This window comes from Aquarana catesbeiana, linkage group LG01 (genome assembly GCF_042186555.1).
Source record: "Aquarana catesbeiana isolate 2022-GZ linkage group LG01, ASM4218655v1, whole genome shotgun sequence".
Taxonomy (NCBI): Eukaryota; Metazoa; Chordata; class Amphibia; order Anura; family Ranidae; genus Aquarana; species Aquarana catesbeiana.
This window is the reverse complement of record NC_133324.1, coordinates 338,730,590-338,745,561: the sequence shown is the minus strand read 5'-3', so window position 1 is coordinate 338,745,561 and position 14,972 is coordinate 338,730,590. Positions and strand designations below refer to the sequence as shown.

The 14,972-nt window shown below is 42.4% G+C and overlaps 1 protein-coding gene across 1 annotated transcript; it reads right to left on the bottom strand.

The window, feature by feature from the left end:
- Positions 1 to 13,725: 13,725 nt before the first annotated feature.
- Positions 13,726 to 14,703, bottom strand: LOC141135756 (taste receptor type 2 member 40-like). The gene has a single exon (XM_073624460.1). It carries the CDS (start codon positions 14,701 to 14,703, stop codon positions 13,726 to 13,728), a length of 978 nt encoding a protein of 325 aa, XP_073480561.1.
- Between the last annotated feature and the right edge of the window lie 269 nt (positions 14,704 to 14,972).

Sequence of the window (14,972 nt, the reverse complement as noted above, 5' to 3'; positions counted from 1 at the left end):
GTGTTAGTGGTGAATGTAGAAAAGCAGCCGGGTAAGAGCAGTCTCAATGGTGTTAACTGGGTGTTGTGGGAGTTTAAGGTGTGTAGTTTAACTCACCACTACTGGCATGCACCTAGGCTGGTCCCAATGGCTTGGCGGTCCACAGATTCTAGAAGTCAGGTCCCAGATCCTCAGACAGGGTGCAGTCTCTCAGCTCTGGTTCTGGAAATGCAGTGACTCTTTGTCTCAGCCTCAGTCTCTGGGGCACCTTAGCAGGCTCGAAAGCAGGTCTGTCCTCTTTCCTTGGCTATGGGCTCTCAGATGTAGATCAGACCCCGAGAGTAGGTTCTTATCGTTCGCTCTCCTCTCTGGACGGGCTCAGATCTGGAACAACTTGCTGGGGAAAACAGTGAAGCTCTCCACCTCCATGTGTGGCAACTTGTGGGAATTAAAGTCCACAACCTGTTAGCCTCCATTGACAAGTATGGTACAGCACGCCTTTAAGAACTGCAAGTCCTGCACTGCAAGTCCTCTCTGAGGTTCGTCCCCAATTGGATACAATATGCAATGGTGTGTGGGGGGTAACCAGGAGCAGGGCATTTTACAGAGCTTCCCTCATCAAAGTGCAGTGGTGGCAGCTCCACACACACAGAGCTACTCCACTCCCGCACAACAGTAGCAAGGGAAGAAAAGGCAGCTGCCTTCCTCTATATTTACACAGTAGTCTAGCGGGAGAGAGGGGGAAGAGAAAGCCGCTCCTGTCACTGCTCACAGTGGGGGGGTGAGCGAGCCGGCACATACAGACTGCAGCTGCCCAGCTCTGCACAAACAGTTCAACAATTCAACACCCAGCAGGGGGAGGTGAGCTGGTGGACACATAGCTGGCGGCACCGGCTATATACAGTGGGGCAAAAAAGTATTTAGTCAGCCACTAATTGTGCAAGTTCTCCCACTTAAAAAGATGAGAGAGGCCTGTAATTGTCATCATAGGTATACCTTAACTATGAGAGACAAAATTTGGAAACAAATCCAGACAATCACATTGTCTGATTTTTGAAAGAATTTATTTGCAAATTATGGTGGAAAATAAGTATTTGGTCACCTACAAAGAAGCAAGATTTCTGGCTCTCACAGACCTGTATCTTCTTCTTTAAGAGGCTCCTCTGTCCTCCACTCATTACCTGTATTAATGGCACCTGTTTGAACTTGTTATCAGTATAATAGACACCTGTCCACAACCTCAAACAGTCACACTCCAAACTCCACTATGGTGTAGACCAAAGAGCTGTCGAAGGACACCAGAAACAAAATTGTAGACCTGCACCAGGCTGGGAAGACTGAATCTGCAATAGGCAAGTAGCTTGGTGTGAAGAAATCAACTGTGGGAGCAATAATTAGAAAATGGAAGACATACAAGACCGCTGATAATCTCCCTCGATCTGGGGCTCCACACAAGATCTCACCCCGTGGGGTCAAAATGATCACAAGAACGGTGAGCAAAAATCCCAGAACCACACGGGGGGACCTAGTGAATGACCTGCAGAGAGCTGGGACCAACGTAACAAAGGCTACCATCAGTAACACACTACGCCACCAGGGACTCAGATCCTGCAGTGCCAGACGTGTCCCCCTGCTTAAGCCAGTACAAGTCCGGGCCCGTCTGAGGTTTGCTAGAGAGCATTTGGATGATCCAGAAGAGGACTGGGAGAATTTCATATGGTCAGATGAAACCAAAGTATAACTGTTTGGTAGAAACACAACTCGGCGTGTTTGGAGTAGAGAGAATGCTGAGTTGCAACCAAAGAACACCATACCTACTGTGAAGCATGGGGGTGGCAACATCATGCTTTGGGGCTGTTTCTCTGCAAAGGGAACAGGATGACTGATCCGTGTACATGAAAGAATGAATGGGGTCATGTATCGTGAGATTTTGAGTGCAAACCTCCTCCCATCAGCAAGGGCATTGAAGATGAAACATGGCTGGGTCTTTCAGCATGACAAAGATCCCAAACACACTGCCCGGGCAACGAAGGAGTGGCTTCGTAAGAAGCATTTCAAGGTCCTGGAGTGGCCTAGCCAGTCTCTAGATCTCAACCCCATAGAAAACCTTTGAAGGGAGTTGAAAGTCCGTGTTGCCCAGCGACAGCCCCAAAACATCACTGCTCTAGAGGAGATCTGCATGGAGGAATGGGCCAACATACCAGCAACAGTGTGTGACAACCTTGTGAAGACTTACAGAAAACGTTTGACCTCTGTCATTGCCAACAAAGGATATATAACAAAGTATTGAGATGAACTTTTGATATTCACCAAATACTTATTTTCCACCATAATTTGCAAATAAATTCTTTCAAAAATCAGACAATGTGATTGTCTGGATTTGTTTCCACATTTTGTCTCTCATAGTTGAGGTATACCTATGATGACAATTACAGGCCTCTCTCATCTTTTTAAGTGGGAGAACTTGGTGGCTGACTAAATACTTTTTTTCCCCACTGTATGTCTACACTGTGATTAAAATGTAACTGAACCCAGTTATTGTATTGTATTGAATGGTATCTGGTTTCTATGGTACTGTAGTAGGCTGACATTTTGTGGCAGTTTTAGGCTTCCAAAGCTTGTTTATTATGCGATTTGGTATTTCCCCTTGTCCTCTCCTCCTGTTTCTTCCATGCTTCCTTAGTCAGTATTAATTCTGCACAGAAACAGGGACTAGGAAAGTCAAGTCAAGACACTTCTAAAGCCTGGAAAAACATAATCTGCACTATAATTAGCCGAAGTAAAATTACATTGGATACAACTTCCTATTGAAGAGCTAAGCTGCCCATTAAGGGCCCACAGGTGCCCCCCTATCCATTGCCGCCTCCCCCTATCCATGTGTCTGGCCCCTTGTAGGACGCCAGATGCATGAATTACAATGGCGTTTTTTGTTTTTTTTAACCACCTGATTAGAGCCAGACGCTCTAATAGGCTTCAAAAATATTGTGGGCTTTGGGCGCAGAGAATATGAACGAAGCCCACCCAGAAGTGTTACAACAGAGAATGAATATTCACTATTTTAACACTGATCCTCCTCCTGGCCAATAAGGAAAAGGGTTTTGCGACCTGTCACCCGATTGGCTGAAAGGACAGGCGATCCTATTGGATGCCTAGGGAGGGTGGAGGAGCCGCACGCTGGAATCCGCCGATGGAGGAGAGGACACAGAGCCACTGCCCACTGCCTGCTACGCGCCTAGATGGGGTAAGTGCCAACCATCAAACCAAACGACAGACAGCGGGAGGGGGGTGCCGCCTGCCACTCGGGGAGGGCAGATGGTTGTTTGCCGCCCCCCCCCTCAAAAAAAACACCAGCTGCCAGTGGTATTATGGTAACAAAATATTCACTTACTGTACTGTGTCTGTAAAGGATCACTATTCTCACCCTAGACTTCACTCTTGTTTTGGACTACAAACATCTCCCCTTCTCCTCATTTCCATAATATAGGGGGGAGGTATTGATTGAGATTTCAGATTGCAGGTAGTTACAAATTTGCTAGATTTTTTACAAGATCAGCTGGTATTTATCTGTATTTGCAGAAAACCTACTTAGCAAAAAATAGAATACTAATGCAGTCACCTCTTTCAAGGACTGGTAAACTGCCAAATACTAAACAGTTGTTCTGGGGTTTAGATAAACTTTATTGGGGTATTTATAGTGGAGAGCAGATATTGTTTTTTTTCTTTACATCAGGGATATGCAATTAGCGGACCTCCAGCTGTTGCAGAACTAATGCCATGTACACATGACCGGATTTTTCGGTAGAAAAGGTCAGACGGAATCATTCCATCGGACAATCCGATCGTGTGTGGGCTTCATTGGACTTCTTCTTTCGAAAATTCTGACGGACCTTAGAAATAGAAGATGTTTCAAATCTTTCCGACGGAATCAGTTTCTATCAGGAAAACCGCTCGTCTGTATGCTGTTCCGACGGACCAAAAACGACGCAAGGGCAGCTATTGGCTACTGGCTATTGAACTTCCTTTTTCTAGTCCAGTCGTACGTGTTGTATGTCATCGCGTTCTAAATGATCGGACTTCGGTGTGATCGTGTGTAGACAAGTCCGTTTCAGCGGAACTCAGTCAGAACTCCGTCGAAAAAAAACGTCAGAGTTCATTCCGACGGAAAGACCAGTCGTGTGTATGCGGCATAAGGCCTTCACACCTATGCATTTTTTGTGCTTTTTGCATTTTGCAGATTTGCACTACAGTCCATGTAACATGGTTTACTATGGAACACGTTCTGTAGTGCAAATCTGCAAATTGCAAAAAGCACTAAAAATTCATGGGTGTGAATCAGACCTAAAGCCTCGTACTGGAATTATCTCCGGATGACGGACCCCTGCTTTCACCAACTCTTGGCATTGGGGACCCCCTTTATTAAGAAGCAGGACACATGCATGAGGCTTTTATTTTATTTTTTGGTTGAATAATGTTTTGATTTGGTATATTTTCTATATTTTTGGATGCATAGAATGCACTTTTTGGTTAAGTTCTATTGGCAGATAGCATTTCTCATTTTATTTGTTTTCTTTTTTTAATGCACAATAAAAAAATTGTGGAGAATAATACTTGGCTATGTGTTTTACTTCAAATGACAGTTTGGGAGTAGGTAGTTACATTTAAAAAAATACAATGTAAAATTAACAAGGAACACCAACATAGTTGTATCTTTGATCTTAAAAACTACAGAATAATGGTGTTGTGGTAACTTGCCCAAAAAAAAATAAAAATAAAGCATAATAATATTATTCTTGATATTACTAGAAAATAAAAGCCTTTTAAAATACGTTTTCCATAACTCCATCAGTATCACCAGCAAAGCAGCTTCATTATTATCCCATTAAAGAAGAAGAGAATGTGCGCTGCATTTCGATATTTCATCATTTGCCGCGTCACGAATGTTAATTCTCCATTACGAACGCTAGTTTACAAGACCGAGCGCTTTTGGCTCGTCCTTGCTTCCGAGCATGCGTGTTTGTACTTTGGACTTTTGTCCGACGGACTTGTGTACACACGCTCGGAAAATCCGACAACAGACATTTGTCCGCGGAACATTTTAAAGCCTGCCATCCAACATTTGTCTGCGGAAAATCCCACAATTGTCTGATGGAGCTTACAAACGGTCGGATTTTCCGCCAACAGCCTGTCATCACACATTTCTCGTCGGAAAATCCAATCGTGTGTACGCAGCTTAAGGCCACTTGCACCTAGGCATTTAGCCCATGTGCATCCAATCCATTAGTGCACCCAGAATGTACAGGTGCAGCTTCCAGGTTAAAGACTATGATAGATTGAAATACACTGCTTGCTGAATGTGGCTGACCACTGTACTGAATGGAACTCACGTTTAGGGCCCTATGCCCTACTCAGGGCTGTATGCCTGGAACACAGAAAACTGGGCATACGTCCCTGAATGCATATGGCACTAATTGCGAGTGCCACTCACTAGAGCTTTCAGCCCTGTCCAGCCCCAGTGTATTTTATTTTGCCATAGATTTTGACATACTGAAGGCAGCTGACCTGGACGATGCACCTGTGCTTTCCAGACACAGTAAGGCCTCTTTCTCACGGGGCGGATCAGTGATGATCCGCCCCGTGAACATCCGCTGGCTCAGCGGGGATCGCTCCGCCGATCCCCGCTGAGCAGGAAGATGACAGGTGCATCGCTGCACGCTGTGCAGCGACGGACCTGTCAGAGCGCCGCTCTCCCCTATGGGGGATCGGATGATGACGGACCGTAGTGTCCGTCGTCACCCGATCCGATAACGGATGGAAAAGTAGGTTTTTCCTCCGTTACACTTTTCGGATCGGAGCGGGGTTGGATGTCAGCGGACATGTCACCGCTGACATCCGACGCTCCATAGGGATGAATGTATGTCCGTTTTTCATCCGAAAACGGAAGGATGAAAAACGGACATACGGATCGTCCATGTGAAAGAGGCCTAAAACCCCAGAATTGGATGCATACGGGCTAAACCCCTAGTGTGCATGTTATCAAAAAGCTACTAAAAGGTAAAATGAAAAATACATATACTGTATGTTTTGTTTTGTCTGAGAAAATGAGAAACATTAAAAATCTGTTTACTATGTCATACTTTAAATTCACCACCGTGAACAATTAGTATACCATTGTTTACAGAAGATATTTAAAATGTGTCCTTGACAAGTCCAGAATGTACTTTAGAACTCTAAGGCCTCATGCACATGAGACTCTGGTGCAAACTCTGCTGAACACATGGTTTTAAAAGCTGAAACTGGCATTTAGAAACGCCCGTTTTGCCGCGTTTGCATGCCGCGGTGAGCCGCGTTTTACCGCGTTTGCGTCTAGAAGCGTCTGCAGAGCAGAGAATGACATTTTGCAAAACAAATTTTGGGGCCCCGTATCTCAGGGCCACTTGGTGCTAGGAACCCCAAATTTAGTGTGCTAACACAGTGGAACTAGCACTACAACATATCCAAATGTGGGGTTCCTAGCATCAAGTGGTGATACGGGGTCGACCCAAAGTCGGGTCGCAAAATGTCAAGCACTTTTCTGCAGCAGAGAATGACATTTTGTGACTCGACTTTGGGGCCCCATATCTTCGGGCTGACTAGGAACCCCAAATTTGGATATGTTATAGTGTTAGTCCAACTGTGTTAGCACACCAAATTTGGGGTTCCTAGCACCAAGTGGCCCTGAGATATGGGGCTTCAAAGTCGGGTCGCAAAATGTCAAGCACTTTTCTGTAGCAGAGAATGACATTTTCCAACCTGATTTTGGGGCCCCATATCTCGGGGTCACTTGGTTCTAGGAATTTGGATATGTTGTAGTGCTAGGTCCACTGTGTTTGCACACCAAATGCTGGGTTCCTAGCACCAAGTGGCCCCGAGACATGGGGTTGTAAAAACACTTATAAACGCAAACGCAGCTAAACGTGGTACCAGCGTTTAGCCGCATTTGGCGTCTGAAACGTGGAAAACTTTTGCGTCTGAACCCATTTTTTTGCTTCTGGAAAAACGAGGTTAAACGCAACTGCCTAAAAACACCAAAAAACGAGACTGTGTACATGGACACATAGGATAACATTGAATGGGTTCAGGGGCAATTGAAAAAAGTGTCCAACTGCCTCTGAACGCGATATTTAACAGCGTCTCGTGTGCATGAGGCCTAATAAATATTTATGGCCATCTCCATTCATAGCCTTATGGTTCTTCTGTCCAGGACATAAATCCTATCCTGTGCATATTTGTTATATTTTCTAACTAAACTTGGACTTTAAGACACATTATAGCATAGTAAAAAAAAAAAATGTATACACTACAATCTTATTATGCCTTTTTTAGGGACTGTCTCCCTAATTATGTACAGAGCTTATGAACACAGACATACACTTGAAAATATCAAGAACACTCAACATTATTTTAACTGTTTATGCAGTATTTTTTCATAAATTATATCTTTACTTCATGCACATAAAAGCAACACAAACCCAGTTGCATATTAATTGAGACATTAATAAAAATTAATTCAGGACAACAAATTAGAGCATGAAATTACTATTAAAGACTGCAGTGTGCTAAAATCAGAATGTCCATTCATTTTACCTTGGTTTTCCACTGCAAGATGTGGCATCCATAATTAAATCTTTCTTGATATCACCCTCTTGTAATGTTCTGCACAAAAGCACACGAGGGCGGACTGTGATCCTAATCAGGTCTCGGTGCTTTGCACAGTTGTGCATGCTTATAGGAGGGAAGAGCAGAGGGGTCACATCATCAGTATGATGCTGCTCCTAGGCCAGAATAAACTGCTTATCTGCAGAGTAGTCTTCAGGGAGCTCAAAGACCTGCCAGTGTTTTTGGCAGAGCTGTCTGGATCACAATAATGGATCCACAATAATGGTTCATAAAACACATTTATACATATGTATATGTGAGATCTATTGTTGCTGGGGGGATCTATTGGGGATCCATTTTCCTGCATTTCTTGTTATCATTAACAAATTCCATACACTTTACTTATCACCACTAAATTATACTTGGTTGTGTATTCTCTAAAAGTGGCAGTACTGGGAGGCAAGTAGGGATGGTACCAAGAGACAGTGGTGACAAGAGATGATTCGGGGAGTACCTGTGTCTAAAAAAAACACTGATCACATGTATAACCCCTTTCACACTGGCAAAACATATTTCTAGGCAAGCAAACATTTTACATTTTGTTTCGTTTTTTTCAAATAATTAGTAATGTTAATGGCACCCCCAAATGGGGCAAGCAGACGCAAAAAAGAAAAAGCAAAACGAGCAGTTAAAAAAACCTGCAATATTTTAAAGAAAATGCTACCCCAACATTTCATATTCCTGAAATGTGTCTGTTGTAATAACATGTCTTGTATCATGAAGAACCTATTTGTCTTCCAATTGTTAGGCTTTAAAGGAGTTTTAAAGTCAGAAGGTTTTTTATCTTAATGCATAGATGTATAATGTAGCAGCCTCCCCAGCACCCCCTAATACTTACCTCAGCCCCATCTCTCTCCAGTGATGTCCACGAGTGGCTGAGCCGTCCGGGACTCTCCTCCTGATTGGCTTGAGACACAGCAGCTGTGCCATTGGCTCCCAGGGCTGTCAATCAAAGTCAGTTAGCCAATCAGAAGAGAGAGAGGGCTGGGCCGGGTCAGAGCTCTGTGTTTGAATGGACACACGGAGCTGTGACTCGGCTCGGGTTCCCCCATAGCAACCAGCCACCCACAGTTAGAAACACCTCCCTAGGGAACACTTAACCCCTTGATCGCCCCCTAGTGTTATCCTCTTCCCTGCCTGTGACATTTATACAGTAATCAGTGGCTATTTTTAGCTCTGATCGCTGTATAAATGTCAATGGTCCCAAAAAAGTGTCAAAAGTGTCTGATCTGTCCGCCGCAATGTCACAGTCCTGCTAAAAATCGCTGCTCACCGCCATTACTAGTAAAGAAAGAAAGTAATAATAAAAATGCCATAAATATATCCTCTATTTTGTAGACGCTATAACTTTTGCGCAAAACAATCAATAAATGCTTATAGCGAATTTTTTTTACCAAAAATATATAAAAGAATACATATTGGCCTAAACTTATACAAAATTTGATTTTTTAAATTTTATTTTTGGATATTTATTATAGCAAAAAGTAAAAAATATTGGGTTTTTTTCAAAATTGGCGCTCTTTTTTTGTTTATAGCGCAAAAAATAAAAACCACAGAGGTGATCAAATACCCCCAAAAGAAAGCTCTATTTGTGGGAAAAAGGGACATCAATTTCGTTTAGGTACAACATTGCACGACTGCGCAATTGTCAGTTAAATCTACGCAGTGCAGTATCGCACAAAATAGCCTGGTCTGGAAGTGGGTAAATCCTTCCGGGGCTGAAGTGGTTAAGCTCCTTATGCAGCTAAGAACAAAGATAATTTTATCACTTATAAAAAATAAAAGAAATAAAAGAAATATATATACAGTATCTCTCAAAAGTGAGTACACCCCTCACATTTTTGTAAATATTTTATTATATCTTTTAATGTGACAACACTGAAGAAATGACACTTTGCTATAATGTAAAGTAGTGAGTGTACAGCTTATATAACAGTGTAAATTTTCTGTCCCCTCAAAATAACCCAACACACAGCCATTAATGTCTAAACCGCTGGCAACAAAAACGGAGTATACCCCTAAGTAAAAATGCCCAAATTGTGCCCAATTAGCCATTTTTCCGCCCCGGTGTCATGTGACTCATTAGTGTTACAAAGTCTCAGGTGAGAATGGGGAGCAGGTGTGTTAAATTTTGTTTTATCGCTCTCACTCTCTCATACTGGTCACTGGAAGTTCAAAATGGCACCTCATGACAAAGAACTCTCTGAGGATCTGAAAAATAGAATTGTTGCTCTACATAAAGATAGCCTAGGCTATAAGAAGATTGCCAAGACCCTGAAACTGAGCTGCAGCATGGTGGCCACTTAGAAGAAGGCTTGCCATGGTCGACCAAAGAATTTGAGTGCAAGTGATCAGCCTCATATTCAGAGGTTGTCTTTGGGAAATAGACATATGAGTGCTGCCAGCTTTGCTGTAGAGGTTGAAGGGGTGGGGGGGGGGGGGGGGGTCAGCCTGTCAGTGCTCAGACCATACGCCGCACACTGCATCAAATTGGTCTGCATGGCTGTTGTTCCAAAAGGAATCCTCTTCTAAAGATGATGCACAAGAATGCCTGCAAACAGTTTTCTGATGACAAGCAGACTAAAGACATGGATTACTGGAACCATATCCTGTGGTCTGATGAGACCAAGATAAACTTATTTGGTTCAGATGGTGTCAAACATGTGTGGTAGCAACCAGATGAGGAGTACAAAGACAAGTGTGTCTTGCCTACAGTCAAGCATGGTGGTGGGAGTGTCATGGTCTGGGTCTGCATGAGTGCTGGTGGCACTGGGGAGCTACAGTTCATTGAGGGAACCATGAATGCCAACATGTACTATGACATACTGAAGCAGAGCATGATCCCCCTCCCTTCGGAGACTGGGCAGCAGGGCAATATTCCAACATGATAACAACCCCAAACACACCTCCAAGATGATTACTGCTTTGCTAAGGAAGCTGAGGGTAAAGGTGATGGACTGACTAAGCATATCTCCAGACTTAAACCCCCATTAAGCATCTATGGGGGATCCTCAAACAGAAGGTGGAGGAGTGCAAGGTCTCTAACATCCACCAGCTCTGTGATGTCATCATGGAGGAGTGGAAGAGGACTCCAGTGGCAACCTGTGAAGCTCTGGTGAACTCCATGCCCAAGAGGGTTAAGGCAGTGTTGGAAAATTATGGTGGCCAGACAAAATATTGACACTTTGGGCCCAATTTGGACATTTTCACTTAGGGGTGTACTCACTTTTGTTGCCAGCAGTTTAGACATTATTGGCTGTGTGTTGAGTTATTATGAGGGTAGAGCAAATTTACACTGTTATACAAGCTGTACACTGACTAGTTTACATTGTAGCAAAGTATCATTTCTTCGGTGTTGTCACATGAAAAGATATAATAAAATATTTACAAAAATGTGTGGGGTGTAATCATACTGTATATGTGTATATATATATATATATATATATATATATATATATATATATATATATATATATATATATATATATATATATATATATATATATACACACACACACACACACACACATACACAAACAAAGGGTTTGCATTTTATTTCCATTTTAAAATGAGTGGGTTGTTGTGCAAGATGAGGGTTCATGTATACTTTAAGCTCAAAAGGCACACAAGCTTCTTTGCTGCATTTATTGTGCGTAGGGCAGCCCATGGAAATGAATGTGCTGCACAAAGTTTGTAGTGCTACAACTTGCAAAAAAGTCGTATCTGCACGTTGTCTGATGTCACATGTCATAGTGTGAATAGTGCCTTACAGACAAGCAAAGCCTAAACAAATACTTTTAAGGTCACTTTGACAATCTGCGAAAAAAAAATAAAAACCACAGAGGTGATCAAATACCCCCAAAAGAAAGCTCTATTTGTGGCCAAAAGGGACATCAATTTCGTTTAGGTACAACATTGCACGACTGCGCAATTGTCAGTTAAATCTACGCAGTGCAGTATCGCACAAAATAGCCTGGTCTGGAAGTGGGTAAATCCTTCCGGGGCTGAAGTGGTTAAGCTCCTTATGCAGCTAAGAACAAAGATAATTTTATCACTTATAAAAAATAAAAGAAATAAAAGAAATATATATACAGTATCTCTCAAAAGTGAGTACACCCCTCACATTTTTGTAAATATTTTATTATATCTTTTAATGTGACAACACTGAAGAAATGACACTTTGCTATAATGTAAAGTAGTGAGTGTACAGCTTGTATAACAGTGTAAATTTTCTGTCCCCTCAAAATAACCCAACACACAGCCATTAATGTCTAAACCGCTGGCAACAATAACGGAGTATACCCCTAAGTAAAAATGCCCAAATTGTGCCCAATTAGCCATTTTTCCGCCCCGGTGTCATGTGACTCATTAGTGTTACAAAGTCTCAGGTGAGAATGGGGAGCAGGTGTGTTAAATTTTGTTTTATCGCTCTCACTCTCTCATACTGGTCACTGGAAGTTCAAAATGGCACCTCATGACAAAGAACTCTCTGAGGATCTGAAAAATAGAATTGTTGCTCTACATAAAGATAGCCTAGGCTATAAGAAGATTGCCAAGACCCTGAAACTGAGCTGCAGCATGGTGGCCACTTAGAAGAAGGCTTGCCATGGTCGACCAAAGAATTTGAGTGCAAGTGATCAGCCTCATATCCAGAGGTTGTCTTTGGGAAATAGACATATGAGTGCTGCCAGCTTTGCTGTAGAGGTTGAAGGGGTGGGGGGGGGGGGGTCAGCCTGTCAGTGCTCAGACCATACGCCGCACACTGCATCAAATTGGTCTGCATGGCTGTTGTTCCAAAAGGAATCCTCTTCTAAAGATGATGCACAAGAATGCCTGCAAACAGTTTTCTGATGACAAGCAGACTAAAGACATGGATTACTGGAACCATATCCTGTGGTCTGATGAGACCAAGATAAACTTATTTGGTTCAGATGGTGTCAAACATGTGTGGTAGCAACCAGATGAGGAGTACAAAGACAAGTGTGTCTTGCCTACAGTCAAGCATGGTGGTGGGAGTGTCATGGTCTGGGTCTGCATGAGTGCTGGTGGCACTGGGGAGCTACAGTTCATTGAGGGAACCATGAATGCCAACATGTACTATGACATACTGAAGCAGAGCATGATCCCCCTCCCTTCGGAGACTGGGCAGCAGGGCAATATTCCAACATGATAACAACCCCAAACACACCTCCAAGATGATTACTGCTTTGCTAAGGAAGCTGAGGGTAAAGGTGATGGACTGACTAAGCATATCTCCAGACTTAAACCCCCATTAAGCATCTATGGGGGATCCTCAAACAGAAGGTGGAGGAGTGCAAGGTCTCTAACATCCACCAGCTCTGTGATGTCATCATGGAGGAGTAGAAGAGGACTCCAGTGGCAACCTGTGAAGCTCTGGTGAACTCCATGCCCAAGAGGGTTAAGGCAGTGTTGGAAAATTATGGTGGCCAGACAAAATATTGACACTTTGGGCCCAATTTGGACATTTTCACTTAGGGGTGTACTCACTTTTGTTGCCAGCAGTTTAGACATTATTGGCTGTGTGTTGAGTTATTATGAGGGTAGAGCAAATTTACACTGTTATACAAGCTGTACACTGACTAGTTTACATTGTAGCAAAGTATCATTTCTTCGGTGTTGTCACATGAAAAGATATAATAAAATATTTACAAAAATGTGTGGGGTGTAATCATACTGTATATGTGTATATATATATATATATATATATATATATATATATATATATATATATATATATACACACACACACACACACATACACAAACAAAGGGTTTGCATTTTATTTCCATTTTAAAATGAGTGGGTTGTTGTGCAAGATGAGGGTTCATGTATACTTTAAGCTCAAAAGGCACACAAGCTTCTTTGCTGCATTTATTGTGCGTAGGGCAGCCCATGGAAATGAATGTGCTGCACAAAGTTTGTAGTGCTACAACTTGCAAAAAAGTCGTATCTGCACGTTGTCTGATGTCACATGTCATAGTGTGAATAGTGCCTTACAGACAAGCAAAGCCTAAACAAATACTTTTAAGGTCACTTTGACAATCTGGAGCCTTCTGAACCTGGCAGAGTAATGAAAAGAATATTTGGTTTAGCCATTTGCTTATTTTTCCAACAAACCAAAAGTTGGAATAAACTCTGTAAAGCCTTCTTTAACTTTGGGCTTCCAAGAATGAGGATGACTGATTGTGCAGGAGAATAAATATAAATGACCATCAAACAAATGCAAAATCCAGGGCTACTAGGTGGGAAGAGATCCACAAACATCATGATTTCTGACATGTAGAAGACCAGATAGAGGGCTAGGAGCAGTGAAACAGTTCTGGCTGCTCTTTCTTTAGCTTCTGTGCGTGGGCTGCTTGTGTTCTTCTCCATTAGCTTGCTGCTGGTCACAAGTGATTTCAAAATTAATCCATTAGAAATACCAACAAGAACCAAGGGTAGTGAGCAGCCTAAAATATTGCTAGCAAGCAAATAAGTAAGGTTTAACTTTGGAACCTCCGTCTCCAAGCTCTGATTGTTGGGTAGGTATCCACTTGGGGTGTCCTTGTAGGTGCTCCAGAAAGCTGGCACACCAATTGCAATAGCTGTTAAAACTGCAATCACCAGGAACCATGGTACCAGTTTGGGTATTTCCGCTTTGACGCGTAGTAGAAAAGGATTGGTGAATATAACAATCTGTAAACAGTAATAGACACAAAGGCAGACGGTGAACCAAAAGCTGGCATATGCAGGAAGAAAGAGCAAAGTATTTAAAGTATTATAAACTTCATCAGAGTAGTACAGCTGACTCCACAGAAGGCTCAGAAAGTCATTTGCTGTCATTACTAATTGGAATATGATGTTTGATAGTCCAAGTGTGACTAGAATAAGATCAGAAGAACCAAGGCTTGTCTTGCCCCTTGCCTTTTCAGTGAGATTCACTGACACAATTATACAGTTTGTGAAGATTCCGAAGACAGTGGTTGCTCCCAGAATGGCCATGGATGCAAAAACAAAGAGAGATGTCATTATTTGCAAGAGAAAAAGTGATGTTTTCTGACTATAGAAGTCTGCATAGGAGGCATGACAGCTGAAAAGAAACATTGGGGTGGTTGAATCCTTTCTGGGAAAAGTATTTGTTTTGTGAAACATATCGATAATTATTATTCAATAATTAACGTTTCTTAAACAAGAACTCTGGTCTAATGGAAAAGAAGGCTTTTACATGAAGAACACTTTCAGGCAAAAAATGAAACACGCTACTACAGCTATATTGAGAACAATTTACATGGACGTGG